Source organism: Scophthalmus maximus, chromosome 17 (assembly GCF_022379125.1).
Source record: "Scophthalmus maximus strain ysfricsl-2021 chromosome 17, ASM2237912v1, whole genome shotgun sequence".
NCBI classification, from domain to species: domain Eukaryota; kingdom Metazoa; phylum Chordata; class Actinopteri; order Pleuronectiformes; family Scophthalmidae; genus Scophthalmus; species Scophthalmus maximus.
In genome coordinates, this window is record NC_061531.1 from 8747071 (window position 1) to 8772724 (window position 25654).

General features: G+C 44.8%; 2 protein-coding genes across 3 annotated transcripts in view; both read left to right on the forward strand.

Moving 5' to 3' along the window:
• Window positions 1-9135, forward strand: part of xylt2 (xylosyltransferase II) — a 14402-nt gene extending 5267 nt beyond the window's left edge. Inside the window, exons 3-11 of the mRNA XM_035614288.2 lie at window positions 853-1028; window positions 2413-2615; window positions 3086-3166; window positions 3507-3723; window positions 4087-4263; window positions 4391-4647; window positions 4757-4952; window positions 5339-5672; window positions 6256-9135. Coding sequence (XP_035470181.2) covers window positions 853-1028; window positions 2413-2615; window positions 3086-3166; window positions 3507-3723; window positions 4087-4263; window positions 4391-4647; window positions 4757-4952; window positions 5339-5672; window positions 6256-6578 — 1964 coding nt within the window. The 3' untranslated portion in view covers window positions 6579-9135. The remainder of the gene's footprint in view (window positions 1-852; window positions 1029-2412; window positions 2616-3085; window positions 3167-3506; window positions 3724-4086; window positions 4264-4390; window positions 4648-4756; window positions 4953-5338; window positions 5673-6255) is intronic.
• Window positions 9136-15085: 5950 nt separating this feature from the next.
• On the forward strand, window positions 15086-24855 carry zgc:112183 (uncharacterized protein LOC550410 homolog). 2 transcript variants are annotated; one of them, XM_035614671.2, is made up of 9 exons: window positions 15183-15744; window positions 16801-16911; window positions 18879-18920; window positions 20149-20215; window positions 20677-20729; window positions 21174-21239; window positions 22079-22135; window positions 22221-22297; window positions 24129-24855. In XM_035614671.2, exons 1-9 carry the CDS (start codon window positions 15634-15636, stop codon window positions 24232-24234), a joined length of 690 nt encoding a protein of 229 aa, XP_035470564.1. In that variant the 5' UTR covers window positions 15183-15633; the 3' UTR covers window positions 24235-24855. The 2 variants fall into 2 exon arrangements, with proteins under 2 accessions (XP_035470565.1, XP_035470564.1); XM_035614672.2 differs by lacking the exon at window positions 18879-18920 and having other exon boundaries at window positions 15086-15744.
• The last annotated feature ends 799 nt before the right edge of the window (window positions 24856-25654 follow it).

Sequence of the window (25654 nt, forward strand, 5' to 3'; positions counted from 1 at the left end):
TGCTGAAGTTCACACATTGAAATGTATCAGTTTAATTTCTACTTACTTATCGATTTTCAATCGGTAGATTTCTCTATACCAAATTTCATTAACAATTGCACTGCTGAGTTGACTCATCAACTGGCTGATCAGCAGAAAAATGTTTTGGAGCAGAAAAAAGGCACCATTGTGAACTTTGCGTAATTGTGATGGGCATTTATTCACAATTTTCTGACCAAACCTTCAAAAAAGAGAGAAATAAATCAATAAGGAAAATTATTTATTTTTCTATGATTTTTTTCCTCTAAACTCTTGTCTTATATAAAAGTTGCCCAGAGAACTTCAGTCCACATCATGTGTCTCTCATCAGTATTTCCATGCATAAATAAACACTGGGCTGAGTGGTAATTCAACATATTCCTTTGGAGATATTGTGGTTTACAATTCTCATGTCTAAATGAATGAAATGGTATATTTTGAAAACAAAATCTGTCGCGGAAACAATATACACAAATATACATCTCTGAGTCAGTAGGATTGTCTTCTAGTAACACACACACATACCTCTCATTTTACATCCAGTGAACTGTGTGTGTAGATTCAGTACACAATTATAGTGCAGTTTAGTGGTTGTGCTTGAGCAGACTGCTCTGCCCACTCCTCTGGCTTGGCTGTGCATTCCAGTGGACACACTTGGCAGTGTGTGTGCGTGGGAAGCTTGTTCGAGGGAAACTAAATAATAAGAAACAAAGACAATTTGAAAAAAATAATCTTGTACACTTCAAATATAAACCTATTATATAACCTGCTGTAATCTGTTCTTATCCACTGATCCTCCCCCGAATCCTCTATTTGTCCGTCCTCTTTGTCCAGGTGTGTCGAATCCAGTTGAGGCGGTTGGCGAGCTGTACAACAGCCTGTCCAAGGTGGAAAACCCAGTCAGGGTGGCTTTTGTTCTGATGGTCCACGGCCGAGCCGTACGGCAGCTCAAACGTCTCATCAAAGCCATATACCACCGTGACCACTACTACTACATCCACGTCGACAAGGTGATCGCAGTTTACTACTGTATGATCTCTGCAATGTGTCCCTGCCGTGTGCTGGCGATACTGGCCTACAGCACTGTATTGAGGCTGAACATTGAACCGTGTGTTTGGCTGCCCGCATTTTGCCGCCTACACTGAGCTCGTGAAATGCTTTCACCGGTTAGCTCCTCTCGCATTGTGAAGGTTAGATTCATCCCACGGGTCTCACGGTGTGGTAAAGGGGATTAGCCTGGATAGAGCGAAGTGTGGTTATTCTTAGGGGCTATATTTAGTGTGTCTGCTGACATGTGCAGCTAGAAGGCAAGGGACCTATGTATAGCTGGAGACGGCGAGGCAGAGACCTCAGGTGTGTTGAGCGCAGACAGCAGAGGTGCAGGTGCCCGTTGTCAGTGCAGCTGTGCAGCCGGAAAAGTTGCAGAGTCCCGGGGAGTTGCTCTGTTCTGCTGCCAAGGGACGGTGGAGTGACGAATAAGTAGTCAGTGGGGGCAGTCACACCACAGACACAATCCCAGCCGAGCATCATCCATCTCTGAAGCAAAAAGCCCCTTTGAGAGATGAGGCTGTAAAAAAGGTCGCGTTGTACTAGAATCAGTCTGCATCACCCATACCTCTTCCCCCTTTTTCCCCCTGCCGTCTACAAGTGAGGATTGTGGGTTTAGGAGCGTCACCCTCTTTCTAAACACAAACAGGTCACCCACATATACACTCTTCATTTAATAAGGGGCAGAGTCAGTAGCACACTGTGCTTCACTAAACACAACTGGACAATTGGCAATTAATGTCTTTTTGTCTTAACCTGCCCATTTAATGCTTCAGAAACTTTATTAGCCATGTTTATTTGGAGATACACTTGTTAATTAGTTGGTAAAAAAAAACTAATTTAGCTAAAAGGAGGAATTGAATAAGGCGCTTTTAACCGGCAGATTTTGATTTCCTGCTCTCCTCGGACAGATGTACACATGCTCACTCGTAGCTATGTCTTTCACCACTTTTAACGTCTCTGGATAAAGCTTGACAGCTGTCGGACTTCCTCCATCGCATCCTCTATTCCCTACTATTTTTTTTATCCCAGCCCTGCTGTTTCTTCCTCTAAGCTTGGTTCTATTTGTTTCTGCCTAACTGTCACCTATAGCCACTCAAAGAAGGAAATAGTCAATGAGGCAAAAACAGCTAATTTAGATTTTGTTTCTATCCCCCTGGTGATCCGCCGTACAAAGCACCATGTGGCTGTTGTCGCTCTCGGATCAAATTCTCTTTCAACGTAAGCCAGCTTTGTGTGGTTGTCTTGGCACAGTGGCAGCTGCAGATCTGTGGCAACTGTTACGCAGCTAAAACTGGATTACATTAGTGATGCAGAAACACACTCGTTTGACCTTTTTGCTTACAGCGGTCCGGCTACTTGCATCGAGAGGTCCTGCAGATAGCCCAGCAGTTCCCCAACATTCGAGCCACGCCCTGGAGGATGGTCACCATCTGGGGTGGTGCCAGCCTCCTGAAAGCCTACCTCCGCAGCATGCAGGACCTGCTCTCCATGCTGGACTGGAAATGGGATTTTTTCATCAATCTCAGCGCCACAGACTTCCCCACCAGGTTGGTCCGCCACACGCAGGGACTTTAGAGATCAGGATAACCCCGCCACACGCAGGGACTTTAGAGATCAGGATAACCTCCACAAAAAACATAAACAGTTATCTCTGAGAATCTTTGCACTGGCTGCATTTAAGCTTTACTGAGATCAGGTGGTTCAAATATGAAATAAGTTTGGTGCAAAAATTCTTTGCTGTACTCTCTGATGTGTTGTCTCAAAGTTTTTCACAACGTTTCCTGTTTGTGTTCACATTCATGACTTCATCCTTTAGTGCTGCATTTTGACTTGTTTTTCTTCCTGACCTACAATGAATGTGACCTTTTCAGCAACATTATACAGTAGCAGCCATAGCATTTGCTGGATGAAAAGAGTACTCAGCATTACATTTGGTGACTTTGGTCATTGATTTCGAAAGAATCCTCCAGACTTAACCTCTTTTCCTTTCACTGCACATCTTTACACCCTCCTGAAGGACCAACGATGAACTGGTGGCTTTCCTGACGCATCACAGAGACAAGAACTTCCTCAAGTCACATGGGAGAGAGAACGCTCGGTGAGGATGCAGACTTTAACGTACACAACCCCCTACAAAACCATATTCCCTGGCTGGCACTGGGATTAATTCAAATCCGACACCTCGTCACATTTAATACAAGCTTTCTAATAAAATTTGACAGAAATGTGTATGTAGTAGAAAATTATTCTTATTGCGATATTCCAGCAAGTCGGCAGTTTGAGATAGAACAATTCACAAAACATTTTAAACTCTGTGTTGAACTGACACTCATGAAAAAGCAAAGTGACAAATACAGTAGTTTGATCATTTACTTTGATGCACATTAGCTCTTCCACACATTCTCATTCTCAATACTCGACCATGTTCTGTGTTCAAGGTTCATTAAGAAACAGGGCCTCGACCGTCTCTTCCACGAGTGTGACAACCACATGTGGCGTCTCGGGGAGCGCAGCATCCCAGAGGGCCTGGAGGTCTCCGGTGGCTCTGATTGGTTTGCGCTCACCCGCCGCTTTGTGGAGTACGTCATCAACTCCCAGGATGACCTGGTTGCAGGGCTGAAGCAGTTCTATACCTACGCTCTGCTCCCCGCCGAGGTAAGTGAGCGCCGGGTGGCTTGTTCATCTCCTGGAGTTGTGGGCAGACAGTTTGATGTACAGGTCTGTCTGAGGCTTGTCCTCCGCCGCCAGGCCAAATGAGCTGAGCAACAGAGATAATGTAATACTTTAAGCTTTCGGGCGCAGTGTACAGCAGAGGTGCTAGACGAGAGGAGGGCTCATTACAGTTTACGTGACTGTGTGGTTCAATGTTTCGGTGGTTTGTTTGGTGCTATACACACGTGACTTTTTGCAATTTAAAGTTGGTCGGTTAGAGACTGTTTGTGCGTATCTTTTGACCCTTTTATTACACAGTATTTCACAGCACAAATATTTCATTTAATCCGGCACTTTCCCCCTTAGTCTTTCTTCCACACGGTGCTGGGTAACAGTCACATGTGTGACAGCCTGGTGGACAATAACCTGCGGGTCACCAACTGGAATCGTAAGCTTGGCTGTAAGTGCCAGTACAAGCACATTGTCGACTGGTGCGGTTGTTCTCCCAATGATTTCAAACCGCAAGACCTCATCCGGATTCAGGTGAGTTAGCCAGAGGGTAGAACAGGTTGTCTCTTTTATCTGCCTTATAAAAGTTTAATTCTCACAGGGGTTTTTTTATACCACAAGTTTGGTTCAATGTCTTAAATGCTACGTTTTTCATCCACAGCAATTGACCCGTCCAACATACTTTGCCCGTAAATTTGAGTCGACGGTGAACCAGGAGGCCATAGACATCCTGGACACTCACCTCTACGGCCAGTATGCCCCGGGCACCATCGCCATCAAGGCGTACTGGGAGAGCTTGTTTGAGCAATTGGATGGCATCGGCTCGCTCAGTGACGTGGCTCTCACCGCTTTCACTTCCTTCTTTCGCCTGGGTCTGAAGAGTCTGGCGACTACTCAGAGCAAAGTGGAGGCCTGCAGGTAAACAGCAGTCTTTTTTTTTTTTTACTGAGGCTGACAAGTGTATTGCTTTATTTTATACACATCACTTTATATGTTATATCCGGTTTTATTCATGTCCTCACTTCAGGTTTGAACCAGTAGGCAACCCTCTATCGGTACACTTGTACTTCTACGATGACCGTTTCCAAGGGTACCTGGTGCGTCAGGAAGCCCAGACTGTGGGGTCAAAGATCAGGGAGACCCTGGAGGTGTGGGCCATGCCCCAGGCCTCCTTCGTACTCGAGAAGAACCTTAAAGAGTTTGAAAGGCTGAAGAATCTGGAAGTAAGTGCCCTCTGAGTGTGTAAGCTCTTACTTTACACTCGGGGTGTGTGACCTATGATAGATGCTTATTCTTCATTATATTGTCAAAGGTTATATCCTGTAATTCTTAAGATGAAGGTACCTCAAGAAATTTGCCGTGTGTGAAAGATTCTCGCCCTGATATGAAAGATTCTAGTCCTGATAATGCCACCAGACTTGATCTGACCACAACTGAACTTTGAAGGTTAATTAGTTTTTGAATATTTTAATATTGGAAGGACGGCTAGTGCTGAGAGCACATTGTCCTTAAAAAGTCAAATTGTAAAAGAAATTGTTTCACTGTATTGATCCAAATAAATATTTTAAGACTCTACGGACTGAATTATTTGTGTGTGTCTCCCTGACAGATCGGCACAGAGTGGGATCCTAAGGAGAGGATCTTCCGTAACTTTGGTGGGGTGATCGGGCCTTTGGATGAACCACTGGCTGTCCAGAAGTGGGCCCGGGGTCCAAACCTCACAGCCACCATCGTGTGGCTCGACCCCGCTCTGATAGTGGCAGCATCATACGACATCACAGTAGACGTGGATGCGGAGTACACACAATACAAACCACCGCTGCAGCGCCCCCTGCGGCCCGGGATCTGGACGGTGCGGGTGTTGAAGCAATGGGAGCGCGTGGCAGACGTTCGCTTCCTCGTCATGCCGCTAACCTTCAAAGATAAGGAGCCACTACGCAAAGGTGAGATGGAGCATTTGATTTTCATCATGTCAGTTTAAAGTACGAGGCTCATTATAGTCTATGTTTTTTCTTATTTTGAACAAAGCCCATGAAAAAATCTCAAAACCAACAATCTGTTAGTCTCTCAATACTTCCTGACTTTCCTACCAGATCTGTGGCTCTCAGCCCCCAACTCTATTGGTTTGGTTCAAAGACATATTGTTTAATTTTTTTGGGAGGAAAAGATCAGTATCCTACACCTTGTAACAGATCAGCAGGGAAGCCATGTTCACAGCGATACAGCATGCCTCCATGGCGTATTTTTAGTAGATAAATAGAAAGATAGATCCTTTTTTTGTTTTTTTGATAGATAGTTGAGCTCTGTGGCACAGAGGGATCACCTACAGCATGTCAGGTTTTGGATACACAGACGATAAATGTTATCATTAGTCTTTTGCCGGTTTTACTCTTTTCATGGGATTTCTGACAAAGAAAGAGAAATGTCCACCCTCTTGTCCTTAACAGTTGTGATAAAAGATGTGATGTAAAGTTCCTTTCCCCCTTTTCATTTCTCTTCCTCTGCAAATGTGAATGTCCACTCCAGAAGAGGACAGCTGGCTCCACGCCGGCCCCCCAGGGAACCTGTACCTGGATCAGAGTTTCCAGCAGCTGAGCTCAATGCTGAAGCTGCCTCCCCAGGAGCCTGCCATGAGGGAGGCCCAACGCAACGCCCAGCTTGTGGGTCAGTCACTTGAACAATGGGTGGATAGCGGTGTGGGGAGCTTCTGGGCTATGGGCGATCTGTGCGCCACACAGACTTCCTCCTGCCCAGCATTGAGACCCTGCTCCAAGACCTCCTGGAGCTCCATGTCCCCGGACCCCAAGTCTGAACTGGGCCCTGTCAAAAGTGATGGGCGGATCAGGTAGTGCCGTGAAGGAAGAGACTGTAGACTGTAACACATGCACACAGGGAGAATGAGGGAGAGCTGGACCTACACTAGAGAGCTCCAGGAGAACCTGTGGGGACTGGATGTTGTCCCCAACGTTGACTCAGAGCTCAGGGGCACGTGAGCAACCGCAAGGCAACTTTCTGCACTGAGGAGTCGGGTGGTACTAGAGACTTAAAAGGGGAGGAACTACAGGAATATGACTGCTGGATATTTGCACATAGAAGACTGAGACTTTTGTCATTGTTTGCTGAATAGCTTACAAAGAATGCCAGATGTATGTCGTGTTATTTTAGCACAGGTTTTTCAGGCAGGGTCGACGTGGGTCAGAACCTGAAAAAGAACCCCGGGCACATGTGTGAGCTCAGTTTTCCTCTGCTTCCAAAAGAATCGCGAAGCAGTCGTCGAAACTCGACTGGGGGATCCTCACTGTGCCCCTGACTTCATTTCAAGGGAGAGCAGAACCTCTGGATCGTGTTATTGTGCTTATTTTTAAGCATCACTAGGTACACACATGGAGCAGACGGATGAAGTGCACTTTACTGTAAGACTATGACGTCACACAGAGGTTGCTCGGTTACAGCGTGTGGCGGATATGGTCCCGTCACCTCTTTATTTTACAGTCGCCTTTAAAGACGGATACCTGGATTAGGAAATGTAAGGAAAGAGAGCGAGTGGTTTTCTAAAGGTTTCAAGTCTTCTTTTATTCTTTAGTTCTGTTTACTGTGACATAGGATTTTTGAACCTGTCATTTTTCATGTATTTGTTTTGTGTTAGTACCCTGGCTGTTAAAAGTGTTCAGCCACTCTGAGTAGTTTTTGTGGTCAAAGGAAGTGCCTAGACAGCTGTAGCAACAAGGCTGCAAATAGTGTGACTGCATTCAAAATTCCTCTGAAAAAGTTGAAGAAAAAAACAAACAAACAGATAAAAGAATCTCAACTCAAAAAATGCACATGTCAACTGGTTAAAAGCCTCAGAGGAAGCGAGTAAGTGAACCTTGAGTTCAGATTTCTTGTAGTTAAATGATGTGACAATGCTCAAATCTTCTGAAGTAATTTAGAGCTGCAGTGAGTTAGTCGGTTAATTGTTTCATCTATCAACAGAAATCTTTGATTATCGAATAATCGTGAGTCGAGTCGCTTTTAAAAAAAATTTCAACAAGAAAAACAAAATATTTACCTGTTCACGGCTCTCCAATGTGAGAAGCTGACATTACTTTAAATTTAATGTATGGGGATGTGTGGATTGTTGATTGGAAGAAAATAAGGCATTTGAGAATGTCATCTTGGACTATTGGATTTTGTGACAGGGATTCATCACAATTTCCGATTTTTTTTTTATTTCAATTGAAAATTCAATGAAAATAAGTGCGTATTAACCATTAATTTAAATATAAAATATTTCTTAGTTGCAGCCTCCGAAACAGTTTGGTTTTCATCTTTTTTTCTAAACAGACTTAAAGTTAAGCAGAATTTGGAGCCAAAGTGAAAAGAATGTCTGAAACTGTAAAAGAAAAGGAAACGTTTGACGTTCTGGGGAATTAGTGGGAAATACACTTTCTTCCTGAGAGTCGGTTCAAATGAGATGAGCACAAGAGATAATACCAATCTCATGTCCAAGCACTGGACACGTAGCTTCGTCTGCTTTGTATTTCCCAAAATGTCGAACCTTTTCTGTCAAATGCACGACTTTCAGACTTCAGAGACGGTGTCTGTTATACCTCTGCTGTCACAGTTTAAATGCAGTATTGATACGCTTGTGTGCTCTTGTTTACCTCACCTGTTGGTTATTGTCATTTCATTTCTCAAGGTGCATTTCATTTCATCTTTTTTTTTTTTTTTGAAGTCCGCCGACCAAAAACATGGGTAAACAGTACACTGTGTTTTTACTGTAGTGTGATTAAGAGAATCTAAGCTGCCTTTACCTGTAGCTTAGGAGATGAATTTTTTTTTTTTACGGGACGCTAGTTTCGAGAGATGTGCAATTAATTATTTTACAGAGAATTAGGACGGCCAGTCCATGTCTTAGTTTGTCTTGTCTTTTCACTTAGTTTAATGTGACCTTTTAGTTGGCCACCATATGAGTGTTCAAGTGACCTTGTGTACCTTGCACAGTACAGCTGCTTCGGCGAAGCTCCAGTTCTATTGTGCTGAGAGGGGGCGACGGTGTAGCAGATTTTATTTTTCTACACATTTTGAGAGGGAGTGTTTTGCGTTGTCCGTTCTCCGTCGCTCTGTTAAACCATTCAAAAAACTCCTGACTACTTATGTTGTTTTTGACGGTCCACGTGTTCAGTGTCATTTGAAGCAGACCCTCTGTTTTGTTTTGTTTTTAGTTGTATTGTATTTTTTTGGAGGATGGTGGGATGTTGAGGTTTTCTAGAAGCAGAGGTCCAGCGGGTGGTGGGACATCCTGGGCTGAGCTGCGACTCGTATCTGAGTAGGGAACTTCAGCTCTGTCACTGTACGCCGTTGGAAGAGCTCATAGCGTAGGCATCCTGGCTGATGACTCAATAAAAAAACATTTATAAGATGTTATTTGTCTTCATATATCTGTCATCTGTTACTGAGTGTGGTTATATTATGGTGATGCATGTAATAAGTTCTTTTGTTTGTTTTCAATATGTTAATACTTTGTTTTTTTCCCTTTAAAGCAGATGGAGGAGGTTGGACGTGTTTATGTTCCACACACTTCCTTGTAGAAATCCCCAACATGATTTTCCTTCATAAATACTGTAAGCTACATCTCCGCGTTGGTCTCTAACCGGAACCCTTTCATATAAATATATAGTCAGGTTTGTGCTTGATCATCCACACAACTTGATGTCACTTTGCGTCTTCGTTGAGGATATAAACCGGAGATTGGTGGTTTGTGGTATTGAGATAAAACGAACAACTGCCAATAAAGTTTAACCTTAAGTTGCAGGATCTCACCTGCCCAGAACATTTTGTCGGCCGACAGGTAGAATATGCGAGATGGAGGGTACCAGTGTGACACGGATGCAGGTATGGATGGTTTACTCAGACGGTGCCTATGGATCATCTGTGGCCGACACGGAGGACGGACACAAACCGGACACCTCTCCTTACAATGAAGACCTGACGCATAAGGTTATTGTTCTGCTCTACTTTTGATGAGAATTGTCAAGCCTAAGATTGCCAGAGCAAAGACATGAAGGGTTGTTGGTTTGTAATGTAATGTAAAGGTGTCCCCTTACACAATATGTTAATATAACTCACTGAGTGAAACAATGAGGCCTGCATTTCTAGATGATTCCATTTGAAAACCAAACTTCTGTACATCAGTACAATCAAGAAATTATTTTTTGTGTAGACTAACACAAATACTGTTGCTTTTTACAGATAAATCTCTGTGACACATTTTGGGTGATGTTTGACCATCAGCAGATGTTAAGAAGTGTATTTTTCCAGAGAATCCCAGAGGCCTGCAGTGCTGTCTGTGTTTCTGTGGGCGGCCACAGATCCGCACCTGGGACCAGCTTCATATAACAGCTGTTATCTGTACACTGCTTTGTTTAGCATGGCGCTGTTATCCATGACTAACATCTTGTCAATCCTCTTGTCAATCCCCACGACATCTTCCTCGCTCGTACGCACACATCCACTTTTACACGTGATGAACCCACGCCGGTGCGTTTCCGTCACTCCAGAGGACGTAAAATTAACTTACATTCGTTCCTTTGAGAACTAACCTCACCTCAAATTAACATTAAAATCAAGTCTTAACTCTGAAGAGGATTAGTTTGCGTAATTGGGGACTTATTGGATACACACAGTACATTATTATTATTACAGTGGTGGGTTAGAAAGTGTGTTAACATAAAAACATCAATGATGATGGACTTGTAGGACATTCATTGCTCCATAATCCATACAGGATTAGTCTTTGCCATTGTTATTACAGTGGTAAAAAACTGTACATCTTTAAGTTACTGACAAAACTAGACCCATAAAAGCTTTTTTTCTACAGTCTCACAATGTTATCGCTTGTATTCTGATGGTTTAATCCCTTTCTGAACTTCAAGACCCTAAGAAAACCCACAAAAAACTGAACTTAACTTGGTGTGTGTGTGTGTGTGTGTGTGTGTGTGTGTGTGTGTGTGTGTGTGTGTGTGTGTGTGTGTGTGTGTGTGCGTGTGTGCGTGCGTGCGTGCGTGCGTGCGTGCGTGCGTGCGTGCGTGCGTGCGTGCGTGCGTGCGTGCGTGCGTGCGTGCGTGCGTGCGTGCGTGCGTGCGTGCGTGCGTGTGCGTGCGTGTGCACTCGCTGCTGCTTCCTCAGCAATTAAACTTGTGTTTATATTTGTTGCTTTGCCAACTTTACAGCCTGCCAGAAACTACACAGCATCCTGGGCAGAGATGGCTCCAGCTCTCTGAAGGCTAAAACGGGCCAGTTGGCCTCAGTTATTTAAATATCCAGTAAACTTTTAAGCGCTTATGAGAGGCTGCCTCAGCCAGAGGGCAGAAAATAAAAATACAAATCTGTAAATGTTCTTTTCAGAACTCAGCTCATTAGTGTACAAGACGGGTATGAAACGATGCACTTTTCCTGCTACATTCCCTTTAATTTGAATCATCTAAATGTAAAATGGTATTAACATTTACAATCATGTCCTGGCTCTGTCTGCTGTGTTGCTGCATCACTGCTCACACAGTTTGTAAAGACAATACTGGCTTTGTTTTCTTCAATGGCACATTTATTTGAAATACAGCGCCTGTCATTGTTGAAACTGCAGACAAAATATACATTTGACAAAAATGTAATTTTTCATTCAATAATCAATACTTGTGGTGAGTTCTCCACTGTTCTACCAGGTTTTCTCTGAGGATGGATACTAATGACTAAGGGAGTCAAATTACCATCCATCAGATTCATCGAACACATGTACGAGAGTCCTGGGTTTCCTCTCGGCAGTTTCAGCTCACTATGACGGATCTCTTGGACTCGCTCGTGATGAAGCCCTAACGACACCGAGGAATTTCACGTTGCCACGGAGACTGATTCAGCATCTATGTCGTTGCTGTGTGGCCCTTTGCCACAGTTAAACCCCCACCTCCATCCTTACACCGCACACAGACATCACTGTTTTCCGTGCGCTTCCTGGAGATAAACTACCCCCTCGCTGCTCTGCTCCAACAGCTTGTGTCCTGAGAGCGCTTACATGCCAACATCAAAATTTAATGAAGGAGGCATGAAATAGTAATATGTTGATTACGCGGCGGAACTCTGCACAGTGAGTCATCCACACAGCAGCTAGCCTCTGGTTTACCTTATTTGTAGCTGAGGGTCAATTTGTGCTCGAATCCCACTAAGATCTGTAGCTGACATCAGCAAACACTTCTCTTATACTTTTCTTATTCAAAAACATAACACTCCGCCACTCCCTCTCAAAAAAAAGATTATCTATATGCCATACGCTTTAAAAACTCACAGTCTATTTGCTGGATTTCTGAAGCTTTTTACTGTATTTGCTGAATTTTACAAAAAATGTTGCTTCGCGCAGCATTTTAGAAGACTACATTTTCAAAGAGAGCTCTGCAGACATCCCCTTTAAAGAAATTGATAGTTTCTAATTTCCATCCTTCATTCATCATTTGCTCAAACTGTCATGAAGTTATGGTTTTAATGGGAGAGCAAAGAATGTACTGTGGGTTGCAGATGAGAGCTGCGTGCCGTGGTGCTGCGCCATATGTGGGCTCTTTGAAACTGCAGATAAGAGGCAAACGGCGGGGCTCACTGGCCTGCTGGAAGAGGAGGGTGGGTGATAAATATCAATAAAAGAGGCAGGCATCTGTTCCCAGGGAGCTCCAGGCTGGACCAGCAGCTCCCAGTGAAACGATAACTGTGGCGAGGAGGCAGATTGAATCCTACGTCCAGCACTGTTTGTGCCAAAACAGCAGGTCCCCGCCGTGGGGATGCTTGACCATGACCTTATCACACCACACATTAACTATGTATTATGTCAAACTTGCAAACATGCATCACTACTGTGCACTGACGTTAAAGTCCAGTGGGTTCAAACCCGGTGCTTGTGACCCTCCAAAGGGTCACAAGGTAAATGTCAGGGGTTGCGAGATGATGCAAAGATTAAAAAACAAATTTCTGCCACAGAAATTCATATCTATATTTCTTAAATTCTCTAATCTTTGCTTTTTCGTGTCAGGAACAGTTTACGCCCTTGGGTCTCGTTAAAATCTGAAAAGTCAGTAACTACTGTGTAGCAGTCAAATGAATGCAGTGAAGTGTAGGTACAATTAGCATAAAGTTAAAATAGTAAAAGCATTACATCATTTCAGTAAATACTCACTTTCTTGAGTACATGTACTCCGTTACTTGTGTGGTGGTGAGTCTTCCCCTTGAGGGTGACACAGTTTTGTGCCCCGAAACACAATCACTCTCCATTACATTCCTGACGTTGTTGCCTTTCCTTCTTACAGACCTGAAGCTGTCACGTGACATCTCAGGCCACAGAGCAGCAGATGAACACATACAGTAACCTACACACTACGTGCCCTCGTGGCCTCATGTGGTCAACTCTCTCTGTGACTCCCTCTGCAGACGATCCTCGTGGGGGACAGTGGCCTCTCTGCTGGTTCAGGACGACCAGGGCAAATTCACCCCGGCCTCCTTCACTGCCATCGTCGGCCTCGGCTTCATGGTGAGTCCTCGCCCCCTTGTCCTCCCCGCCCTGATGAGTGTGTTCTGTGCTCTCTTGTGTTCCCTCGACCTCTTCCCCCGCCACCACTCCCCTCCCGTCGTTGCCGTTGACGTCACGACACTTACACTGTTTGTGCCGAAGTCGTGACATAGCGAAGCAGCCGAGCAAATGTTCTCTGGCTCCTTGTTGTGGAGCGTTTGACTCTCGCAGTGAGTCAGTGAAGTGCAGCATGAATCAGTCCAGTATGGGGTGGTGCATCTTCTCACTGCATTCATTACGATCCTCAACACTCAGCACACACTCACACGTGTGTGCGTGTGTGTGTGTGTGTGTGACAGGGGGTATTATATTTAATGATGCCTCTGCTATGATTAAATTACTGTGAAGAGAGCAGCACTAATGAATGCCATGGCGGCAGGCTGTTTGCTGCTGGATGTTTGTAACAAAGCTCTTTCTAAACAAGGCAGATTTTCTGCTCGGTGACACGTGGGGAGGGGGTTTACACTGTGTGGCAAGTGGAGGCAAACGGGGAAAAAAAAGAAACAGTTCGCCCCATTCAGTGCATTATTTTTTTCTCTTCTGTGACAGTGATAACTTCGGCTTTGTGTCACTGCCATCGGAGCAGCATGGAGGAGCCAGAAATCTGGGAGAAAGTATAAAATCCGCTTTGCCATTTTGAATTTGCATTGGTGGTGTGATTCAAGGTTCAAAACCCCCTGCAGAAGAAATAAATCACCTACTACAGCTGGATTTAAAGTCAAAGGTAAGACATAACCTGCAAATCCACTTTGTTATGATGTTTGTTTTGCCACACGAGATGAAGTCGTACCCAGCTTTGTGCTGCTTCGTGTGCATTTGTCGTTGTGGCTCATGCATGAGCAATAAATTCTCACCTCTGTTCATTCTGAGGCACTCCCTCTATTTCACTTGTCACCTGGTTTCTCGCATTAGTAAAAGAGCAGCGAGCGTGCAGGAGAAATATGCAGATGGCAGAGCGAAGCATATGAAGGCTGGTGTGCGGTTTTGTGATTGACAGTTCAGTTAACATCACCTGATACATTCAAACGACTCACCTCGTTGTGCATATTACAACTCTGAACTTCCACCAAGTGACCCTGCTGAGAATCTAGTCATCCATTCAGCCGGCTCCTCGCACACAAATATGTGTTTTATCATGTGGTGGTGGTGCCTGCACCTTCCTGTGTCACAGAGTGATGAGGTCATGTTTGTTCAAGACATCACACATCACTTATATAACCTGAATGATATGGCCTGTTTGTCATCAGGCCTGTCACCTCCACCGAGGGGGGGTGGGCGCTCCCCCTCTCCACTTGAACACTGGGGGGAGACAAACTGCTGCAGGAAAAGAGTCGTTTTCGGTCTTGAACTGGGGGAAATGGAGTGTGTCTGTGAAACCATCTCACACAGATTAGATGTGGCCTATTAAATGTAGGGATTGGGGGGCACGTACATGATCATATGTTCTTGACAGCGAGCGACAGTGGGTTGCTACAGAAGGTAGCCTGCACAAATAATAAAAGGAAAAGCATAAAATGCCATTTTCATCATGCCATTTGAGGAAAAACCACCCTTTCGGAGCAGGTTTGTGCAAAGACGCGGAGGCGCGCGAACCAGTTTTACGCGCTCGTCGGATAACACGTTTGTCCACATTTCACGCATCTTAAGGCCAACAGGTCGTGTTAGTTAGTTCCGCATGACCTGTCCCGACCCAGCAGCACCTGTAGCGGACAGGTCCTGTGGGACGGGTCCGCTACAGGTGGTCGACCCCCTGCAGCGGTTGACCCCCTGCAGGTGGGTTTTTGGGCACGGACGCGTGTCCAAGGCTGGCGCCCTGCGCACGTGAGAAAAACAGCCCACGGTGTTTGTTTTTTTTGCAGGAGCCGTCGACGTCCTCGCACAGTCAGTTAGTCGTCTGCCCACGCCGACATGCGCCGCTCCGCTCTGCACAAATCACACAAATGTTTCCGCCCGTTTGTCGCCGCGCAGCTTCCTTGACTGCTGCTGGATGTGCAGACGCCGGAGCGCCGCCGCCGCCGCCGCTTGTTTTCCCAAGTTTCGATCGCCGCTGCGATATCGTGTGACATCGCGCTGATTTGTTTTGTTGCTGTTGTTGTTGTTGTTGTTGTTTTCCTTTTTTTCCCTCTTTCCTCGCGAAGCGCTCGGCGATCATTCCGTGGCCGAGCGCAGCATGCGAGCAGCGGGGCTGCAGGCGGGCGGCGGAGACCGGGACTGAGGACCTCTCTCTCTCTCTGTCAGACACCGCGCGCGTCTTTCTTTGGACACGTCTGTCGGACATAGCCGAGGCGCCCGCGCACTACGCGTCCGCGCCGGTCGTTGCGATGTCCACGAGGAAGACGTCGTTGACGGACAAGCAGGCGAAAAACGGGACGTCGAAATACGTGCTGGAGAGATGCGCTTCTGTTAACGAGTATTATGATGTTTCCTTCAAGGTGTGTATATGTCCGCCTCGCAGTGTGTGTGTGTGTGTGTGTGTGTGTGTGTGTGTGTGTTTTCCTCTCTTTGCCGTGGAACAGGTGTCTTTCGTGCAGCAGGTTTAACAGAAACCACCTGCAGCAGCAGCAGCATCGTGTCACATCTGGACACTAAGAGAGACAGATTCATCTCAACTGGCAACTGTATCAGCTGCTCACAGTCTGACCAGTCTCCATGCATTAAACGGGCCGTGCTCGCTGTTCCTACACGACGGGGCCAGACTCAAAGCCACCGACCTGATGGTCCAATGTGTATCAAGAAAGTGTCTCTGAGCCATGTCAGATCTCCCGAGTGCTGCTTTGTCCGCCCTTTCTGATGCACATATTTGCTGAGGGTGTAGATACTTGTTGCTCCGCACGAATCCTCCCGTGAGATATTTATATAAAAAAAAGCAGCAGCCCAGACACGCCCGTTACTGTTCCATAAAGACTCACAGACAATAGGAAAAAGTTTTTCAATTGAAAGTTGAATTGCATTCAGACGGTTTATGCTGATTCACCATGTGAGAGGAGCGACATTAGGTTCACTGGCCGTGCCACTGGGTGGATTGTATGATCACACATCTTGTATGTGTTGTAATAACACGGATTGGTTTTGGAAAGGGGGATGCTGGGAGTAAAATTACAGAGTTGGCCGCATGCGTGTTGAATCCCCTCTCCAGTGCACTGGCAGCGTGTCACATGTTGGTGGCAGCTCAGTCAACAGTGGACCACAGCACTATCTGTTAGTGAAGCAGCATTTGCCATATCATTTTTGAATTGTTAATGAGCTGCAACACTAACTGAAAGCCGACTGTGACAAAATAAGACATTTCGCAACAGACATCCCAGTTGTAAAAAGAATCCCTTCTCACTCAGTGGCAAAAAAGGATTTATGCTGCACACTGGTTCCTCATCTTCAACGTTCACCTCTGAGGATTTGCAATTCTTATTCCACTTCGTGTGAAAGTCCGACGTGTTTTTTGCCCCGCTGTAACCTGTTGTCCCTCTCTCCTGTGGTGGGTTTTTCTGCAGGTGATGCTGCTCGGAGACTCGTCCGTGGGGAAGACGTGCATCTTGGTGCGCTTTAAAGACGGGGCCTTTCTGGGAGGCAACTTTATAGCCACCGTCGGAATTGACTTTAGGGTGAGACAGATCCTGTTGAACAGTCCTATTGGCTCACAGAATGACTCGTAATATTGTTGTATTATTTCAGTACGAATGAGCCTTGGAATGGTTTTGTCATTTGTGCGATATTCTTGTTACGCTCATGAGGGAATGTTGAAATCTGGAAAAACAACCAGGCCATGTTTACAAAAGCAACGAGGGATCCGCTCGTTCGCGTGACATCAGACCAATTATCACTTTTTTTCCACACCGAAACACTTCATCACTGCGCGGTGATAGCACCAAATGTACAAACCCTCTCACCAATCAGTCAAGTTCACAGACCACTTGTGCCGCGAGGCTCAGTGGGCAGCTTCATAAATGTCTTGGCAGATGCCTGCCCACGTCCCCGTCGCCTGGAAAGATTGGCTGCAGCTCAACTCGATCCTGGAGGAGTCCCACTGCTGACAGACAAGCTCTTATCTATCGCATACACCTCGTGCACACACACACACACACACACACACACACACACACACACACATACGCACACGGCGACTGCTATACTATACTTCCTCTACTGGGGCTGAACATTTAAACTGATCTCAATCAGAATTGTGTTTATTGCCAAATAGGTTCTCACATACAAGGGATTTGCTTTGGTGATTGGAGCATAGCAACCATGGGAAATGGAAAAATAAGAAGAGGATAATGCAAATTTAAAAAGCAAACACTGTAAGTACAAAGAGAAGAGTAAGAACTGAAGCAAACGGTACAATAAAAAATTACATATATGACAAGTAAAACTGCACAAGGGCTGCTCACAGTGAGTGGTCTGAAACATTTCCCTCCAATCAAGACAAAACACTCACATTAATGACGAGTTAAGTGGTTTGAGGATTCAATTTAGTTGCATCAAAGGGATGTATTGTCTTCTTTGGACGACGGCGTAGACATAAGGCAGCATACTGAATGCCTGGCAGGTAAAGAGCTGTATATGGAGACTGTCTATTGTGTCCCTTTGCCTCCATTCAGCAAAAGCAACAGGTCTCTATTCATGAAATGCATTAAAAAGGGGGAAGTGACTGATGCACACTTGCGTTCATTTGATTAAGGTGCCGCTTTACCCGTCATTCAGAAGAATGGCTGTGAATGTAAGCAATTACCTTTTGTTTTTCTCGCTTGTTCATGAGCGGGGGGCGCGGGGGGGCAAACGCTCCTTAGAAATGGAGTGATGTGAGAGGAGCAGAGTCAATCGGCTGATGTTTTCCTCTGCACAGAGAGAGGCAGCCTGCTACAAGGCTGCTCTATTTTCGGCGTGCTTCCTTGTAGCAGTTACTCAGCATGCAGGCTCCTCTCGCGTCATAATTGGGGGAAAAATGGAAAGCCATGGCAACTAATGCAGGGGTTGAACCATGTCCGTTCTGCGAAGGCAGAGCATTCAGCAGGTGGCGGCTCGGGCTGCCGGCGATGGCTTTGCGCAGGTTGGTTTCGCCGAGGTGTCTTTTTGTCAGGGGACTGTTTGTGATGACCTTTCGCGGACGTGAAGTCCTGAAGTGATTCAGGAAGTGCTGCTTTCGCAAGTGGCACTTCCTTCTTCTCTTCTTTGCCGTACAAGGTTGAAATGCAGTTGTGCTTGTTTGCAGTAGGTCACGTTAACACAACACTACCATCATTTAACAGTTGACACACAGGGCACCCGTACGGGGGTGAAGGAAATGAACGGGGGAGTCAGTTGTTTTGCTGCCAGCCGTCTTTCTCACTGTTGTGTAATTAAGTCTAATCCCATGATGACCTTGTTGGTGCGTGGGTGTTGCAAATTATTTTCTCTGCCAGCATTCAAAGCCACTTTTAGTTGTCTTGTTTCTTTTTGCCACACGCCGAGTCCCTGAGCGTTTTTCTTCAGTCTGCTGCGATGTTCGTCGTTGGTTTCAGATCAGCCCAGTCTCTGACCACCGTGGCGACTTAGAGTATCAGTCTCTCACGGCTCTTCTCTCTTTTTGTAGAATAAAGTGGTGGACGTCGACAACCTAAAAGTCAAACTCCAGGTAAGAGCTTGACACCAAAAGTAACATTTCAGACCCACCACATGACAAGCCCTCTTGTCTTTGTGGCAGCCATGTAGCCTATTAACCTAAATCCATCTGGAAGATTATATAGAATCAAAACAGATATTTTAAGTCATTTTTACATATAGTAGCTGACCCAATTTGTTCTTGCTTGCACTGCCAATACAGTCAATGGGATTTACTTGGCATCACACGGTGCGGTGTAAGGGACCCTGCAGGGTTATGTGCCAGCATGCTGTTAATCCAAGGTACACACCACGTCTATCATCAAAACCTGTTCATTCAGCACCGAGTGGGAGTTGGTCAATTTAAATTTTGCTCAAGTAAATCATCTCCTTTTGGACTAATCTGGAACGTTATAAAATGCTTTGATTAATTCCAAAATAGATTTGATACTACAATCTTTTGTCCGACAAATAACTGTAACATGAGGTAATAAAATCCTAGTTTAAAGTCTTACATGTCTCAAATATAATCATCCGAGGGCTTCATTTAATGTACCTTCTATAACGTACAGTACATAGGGCTGTCTTATCTTTAAGCTGCGAGTTAAGCTGTTTTTATTCTTTACAACCAGATTTGGCTACAATATGAGGGTAACCAAACTAAATAACCAAGATTTAAGTTTTTTTAATTTTATTTTAGTTACAGATAAGAGCTGTAAATTAGCTTTAGCTTCTAACTGTTTGACTGTTTAGACGTGAGCTGTTTTCTGTGGCATGAAAAAAATATGAAAAGATGTGTTAACAAGTCAGATAATGGTCAGTTGTTTTTTTGTTAGCTGTGCAGGATTTACTGCAAGGATTAATCAGGATGTTCAATTCCCGTCTCTGCTAGTTAGTCTGCCTTTATCTGTTTTCATTATCTTTGACCCGATGTAACCGGTACCTCGATAGTAAAATGAAACAGGCCCAACAAAAGCCTGGGTCCTTGGCCCATAGAGGGTAAAACCAATGAATTAGGCGGAGGCAGTTAGCTGTGGTTAGCTCTCCAGCAGCGAAATTCGCTCTATTGCTTAGACATTTTGGTTAAAACCTAAAATGGAGATTTTTAACTCAATATGCTGTTGCATGCATCGCCGTCATGTGAGTCACTACAGTGGTAGGCTCCTGCGAGTCGTTGGCAGCGCGGCGTTCGAGATGAGGCCAGGTGAGGTTGTTCGGCTTTCCCACTTGGCCGATGTGTCATCGTGTGGTTTTTTATGCAGATCTGGGACACAGCCGGCCAAGAGAGATTCCGCAGTGTAACGCACGCCTACTACAGAGACGCCCAGGGTAACCTCTACTTTTTATATTATTTCAGCTCCTCGTAGTGTAGTGTAGTGTGTGTGTGTGTGTGTGTGTGTGTGTGTGTGTGTGTGTGTGTGTGTGTGTGTGTGTGTGTGTGTGTGTGTGTGTGTGTGTGTGTGTGTGTGTGTGTGTGTGTGAGTGTGTGTGTGTGTGTGTGTGTGTGTGTGTGTGTTTGTGTGCATGCGTGGGTTGGTGTGCGTGTGTGTTTGTGTGTTTGTGTGCATGCGTGGGTTGGTGTGTGTGTGTGTGTGTGTGTTTGTATGCATGCGTGGGTTGGTGTGGGTGTGTGTGTGTGGGTGGTGGCTGAGGATGTAGGTAAGGGAGCATCCTGGCTGAGATATGTAGTTTTTATTAGTGTGCATAGAAACCCTGTGTAGGTGTTGATGTGTGTGCACCAGTAAAACAATGGAGGTACAACTAACCTGATCCTCTGTGCCATTTCACAGCCTTACTTCTGCTCTATGATATCACCAGCAAGCCATCATTTGACAATATCAGGGTAAGACTGTCTCAAATTACTTTTCCCTTTGCTCTTTCTCTCTCTCTCTCTCTCTCTCTCCCTCTCTCTCTCTCTGCTCTGTCTTCATTTTCACTTCCTGCTTCTAACCCCTCTCAACCTTAATGCTTCACTCTGTCTATTTACATGCAAAGTGCCACGAGGGGCCTCCAATATTTTCTCACAGCCCCCTTTGGAAATGACACAATGTTATCATTTGCTTGGTTTACACAGTTCCCAGTTTCAGTAATGAAAAGCAATAAAAGTGTTCAACGATGAGAGCGTCTCAGTCCCACCACGATTGATTGGATGATGGTTATAATATTACACAGCACAGGGGGGTAAGGGAAAATGCAGACTTTTAGAGAAGGTATTTGTTTTGTTTGTAGACCAATCTCTTTTTTCCCCCCTTCCCTCCTGTTTCTTTCTGTCTTTATACTTTTGAAGGCTTGGCTGACTGAGATACACGAGTATGCCCAGAAGGATGTGGTCATCATGTTGCTCGGCAACAAGGTGAGCGAAGCTTCCTTTTTGCGTTACATAAAAGGATCAGGATGATAAGTGGTCCCTTAGCACAATTTTAACACACTCTTATCACACTCAGACAGACATGAGAATGCTTCAAAGCTAGAAAATGCTTCCACTGTGCATCACCGGCAGGAATGCGAACTGTCACTCGCTGATTTTAACATTCACAAGTGAAACCCCGTCTTAATCGTGCTCGTGTGTCTTCATGGATTTTAATGTGCACACTTGTCTTTGAAAAAGAATTGTGCTGCAGTGAAAATAATGTGGCTCCATTCACAGAATAATTGCTTTTGAAAGTACACATGAAAGCATTAAATCCGTACTCATCACCCAGTATTACATGGTCGTTATGACAGAATATTAAATTACATAAAAACAGCGCCGCGGAAATTACAGTTCACTTGCTTGGAGCTTTTTCTCGCATGAAACCATTTTCTTCACAGTGCTGCTGGTGATGAGCAGAGAAATTTTTCATGTCTCATTGCAACCAGCAGTCATTGCTAATATATCTAAAAGCTCCCTCTGGTGGCTCAGAGAGGACTCGCCCTTCTCCCGGGCCATAGATGTCACACAGCCTCAGCATAGATCATTTGCTGTGAGGCCGGCGTGACTGGTGGCATCCGTCTGTGAGAGTGCTGCCTCTTCTGCTGGAGGTGTCTGACATCTCATCAGTCCAAACGGAGCTCCGGCTCAGCAGGGCAGCCAGATAAGGGGATGTTCAGGCGGACGTGAGAGTGCACGACTGTAGCTAATGGCGCGGTGAAGCTGTGACCTTTCACCTCTGCCATGATGACTTGTTTTCTCTCCCCACTGCTGGCTAACAGTCAGACATGGCTGCCGAGAGGGTTGTGAAGAAAGAGGAAGGAGAGAAGCTGGCGAAGGTAATATACAGTATAATGTCTCCACGTGGTTCTATTTTCCAGCATCTGGCACTCAGCTTGCTCTTCTAATGCTTTTCCCTCTTAGGAATATGGCGTACCTTTCATGGAGACCAGTGCCAAGACAGGAGTTAATGTGGAGCTGGCCTTTCTCGCCATAGCAAAGTAAGTCTTAAAGTCATATCAGATCTGTACACGACCTGCTGCAAAAGACATAAAGTCTAAGTTGGCGACTTGTTGGTGAACACAGTGAAGCATTAGCAACTAAAGAGCCAGATATTTACCCCAGGAGTGGGTGGAGAACAAAATAGAGCTAAAAGGGGATTGAATATTGGATGTTGGACACTAAGTGCATGCTAATGTTGCAGTGTGGCTGCAGGCTGTTGCAGGCAATAATTGCCAAAAAGGTTTGCCATAACAACTTGATTATCATCGTTTTGGTTACAGATTGTTGTGATACGAAAGATGAGATTCAAATGTTTTCCACTACACTGAATATTTCTTCCTCAAACTTTTCTTTCTTCAATTTAAAAAAATCGATAAAATCAATAAATAAAATTTGGGGCCGCTACAGGCAGCTGGCCCTGATGACATTCCTGGTTTTGCTATAGAGCCTTTAATTACAAATTAAAGGCTCTATACACCTTAATATTATAGCATCGCATATAATATTTTAAACAACAGTGAAACTGCTTGTAATGGCCCCTTTCCTTTTTTTTAGCATGACAGTGACCTCCACCCCCTCAAACATCTTTTGGACACACATACACTCAATGTCACCAACCAATCTGACTAATGCTGTTGTTCCTGAATGGGAGCAAATCCATGCACTGCTGTATATGGCTTTGTCCACATACTTTTCGCCATGTAGCATATTTCATGATGTATTCTGATTCCAGAGGGACTGAATGAACATATAGGGGGGGAAATCCTTTTCAATATTCAGGTTACTCATTGCAGAGTACACTGCATGAAGGATTCTTAATTAAAGTGTAGCTAGGTAAACATAATGGACAATAAGGGAAAAATCCCTCAAGGGATTTAGGGAAATGATTGGATAATTAATCATGTGTCTTTATTTTGAGCTTAAAGTCAAGGTCTCAGAACGTTTGTTCGTGTTTTGGTTACAACGTAGTGGAAAGAAGTGACAGGTGGACAATCATAGATTAGACCCCAATTAAACCAGATAAAATGACTATGAGTCAAAACCATTAGCAGAGAAAAGATAGTGAAAATACAAGATAATATAAATACACTTGGGGATTAATGTGGGGAGGAAGTTCTCTCCATTGAATTTACCTTTTACCTTCCTCTGCTCGGCCAAAGCAAACCAAAAGGATTCTAATTTCAGTTTTCTCTGGCTCATGCTTCAAGAGTGATAAACACTGCTGTTCCCCATAAAGGGTTTATATTTTAATCTGCCTCATAAATACTGCCAATATGTTGTTGCAGAATCTGAGTTTCCTCTGCTCTCTCTACTCAGGGTTGTGTCTTTTTACACTTTTCTTTTCTCCTCCCTCTGAGAATGCACCCTAATGTTTTTTTTAAAGCTAATTTGATGTCTGTTCCCGTCGACTCGTTATAATGGGGTTGTGCACGTTCGAGGCTCCTTGTGGATCTCAAACATTAACTGTGTGATTTGTTGTGTAATGTTCTGACTTCCTTGCGACCACACACCTTTTCTCAGTGAATGGCAGGAAATATGAACAGGGTTTGTTACATTTGCACAGCATGTTCCAAGAGCGGCGGAAGAAAATGATGTCGGTGATTTGCCGTCTTCATGTGTTGGGTATTTTAAGTGCAAGTTGGATGAAATGATTCATGCCAGAGGCATCTTGATTAAATCTCAGCAGAGAGGGAGGTTTCTCTCCCTCACTCGCTTGTTTGATTTATTTCTCCTCCCTTCTCATTTTCTTTATTTGTTCACCCTGTCTGCGCTCAATCCCCCACATCCACCCCCTCTGTATCTGACTTCCTCTCCCTCTCTCTCCGGCAGGGAGCTGAGGCACAGAGCAACGCAGCAGCCGGATGAGCCCAAGTTCCAGATACACGACTACATCGAGTCTCAGAAGCACAAGCCTGGCTGCTGTACCACGGTGTAGCTGATGCTGATCACCAGGCGGAGGGAGACGTACAGAGAGAAAGAGAGCGAGAGAGAAAGAGAGGCAGGGAGGGAGTGGGAACAAGGTAGAAATGTCTGCTCTCACACAAAAAGCCAATGTCAGCCCCAGACCTGAGGAGCGGACGCCTTCGCCTCCTTCACTTTTGGCTGAATGGAGGTGGATCTGGATTGGCCGCCATTCCCTTATCTGAAATGTGAATTTAAATCTCTTTTAAGTCATGCGTAGAAATGTTTGTGGTCTTTGTGGTGACAGTTGTATCAAACTACAAGTCAGGAGTAACAATCTGAAATGCTATATTCATCTGCAGGGACACAGAATAAAAAAGGATTTATCATTCTGCTCTCAGTAAATGGCTGTTTTATATCGAACAATCAATACGACTGTTGGTGTGGATATAGCATTTTGCCATACAGTTTGTTTAATCCCAGTTTTACCAGACTGTGAACTGAATCCCCTTTGGCCTTACAGTCGTTATCCCTATCCTTCGATCATTTAGTGTGTTTGAGAAGTGGACTTCAGTCTCACGGTCAGATTGTAGCTAAAACGTCTGTTCACATCTGTACTGCTATTAGATAGAATAAAGCCAACATTTTTAGGGTGCTCGTGTGTCTGTCTGTACATTCAAATAAGGGCCAGTGAAACTCCATTTGAAGTGCTGTACATGTATTTGTGCTGGAGAATCCTCCCACCAGGCTCCAAATGAAGCGATCTTCTCATTATTTTCAGATAGATATGCTTCAGCAGGCAGTTTTCCTTTGACCGTTCACACACAGAGGTGCACACATCACTCCCTGTACCTAACGTGGTTGTGTCTCCCTTAAAGATGGATGTCGTTGTCGAGGCTGTGCTGAAGCCGTGTTTGTTTGTTCGCGCGCAGCATCGCGTAGCTCGATTCTTTGTACAATGTTCATTATGAATGTTTTGCTTGTCCAACTTGCTCATTGTCACACTTGTCCCTCTTGTCGCAGGTGATAACAAGGTGCCATGCAAAAGTGATTTGTTATCATATTATATATATATATATATATATATATATATATATACATATATATATAAAAAGGTATATTTTGTAATGTATGTGGTGTTGGTTTATTGAAGTCAGTCTCATCTGTGTGTCTTTGTGTGTGTGTTGAGGTTTGAGGGGGAGATGAGTAGGATGGGTTCGGGAGTGACAGGATGTGCTGAGGTCGATAAGCCACTGTGTGGCAGCAGCTGCCCTGTTTATTCTCCAGTAGGTGGTAAACTGTTCAGGTTAAATTACACACGCCAATGTATTTTACTTCATTCGATATAGGTTCACCGGATGCTCAAGTTCTGTACCATGAAGTTTCCGTTCGTACTGTGGGTGCAGTGAGATTGTATTAATGTGCTTGGTGAAGACGGTGGACATTAAAAACAT

Excerpts from the sequence above, each read along its gene's own strand:
- zgc:112183 (XM_035614671.2), top strand. The coding sequence starts at position 15,634 with ATGTCCACGAGGAAGACGTCGTTGACGGACAAGCAGGCGAAAAACGGG. Across the intron at positions 18,921-20,148 it reads ACCTAAAAGTCAAACTCCAG|ATCTGGGACACAGCCGGCCA; the intron begins GTAAGAGCTTGA and ends TTTTTTATGCAG. Across the intron at positions 22,298-24,128 it reads GCCTTTCTCGCCATAGCAAA|GGAGCTGAGGCACAGAGCAA; the intron begins GTAAGTCTTAAA and ends TCTCTCCGGCAG.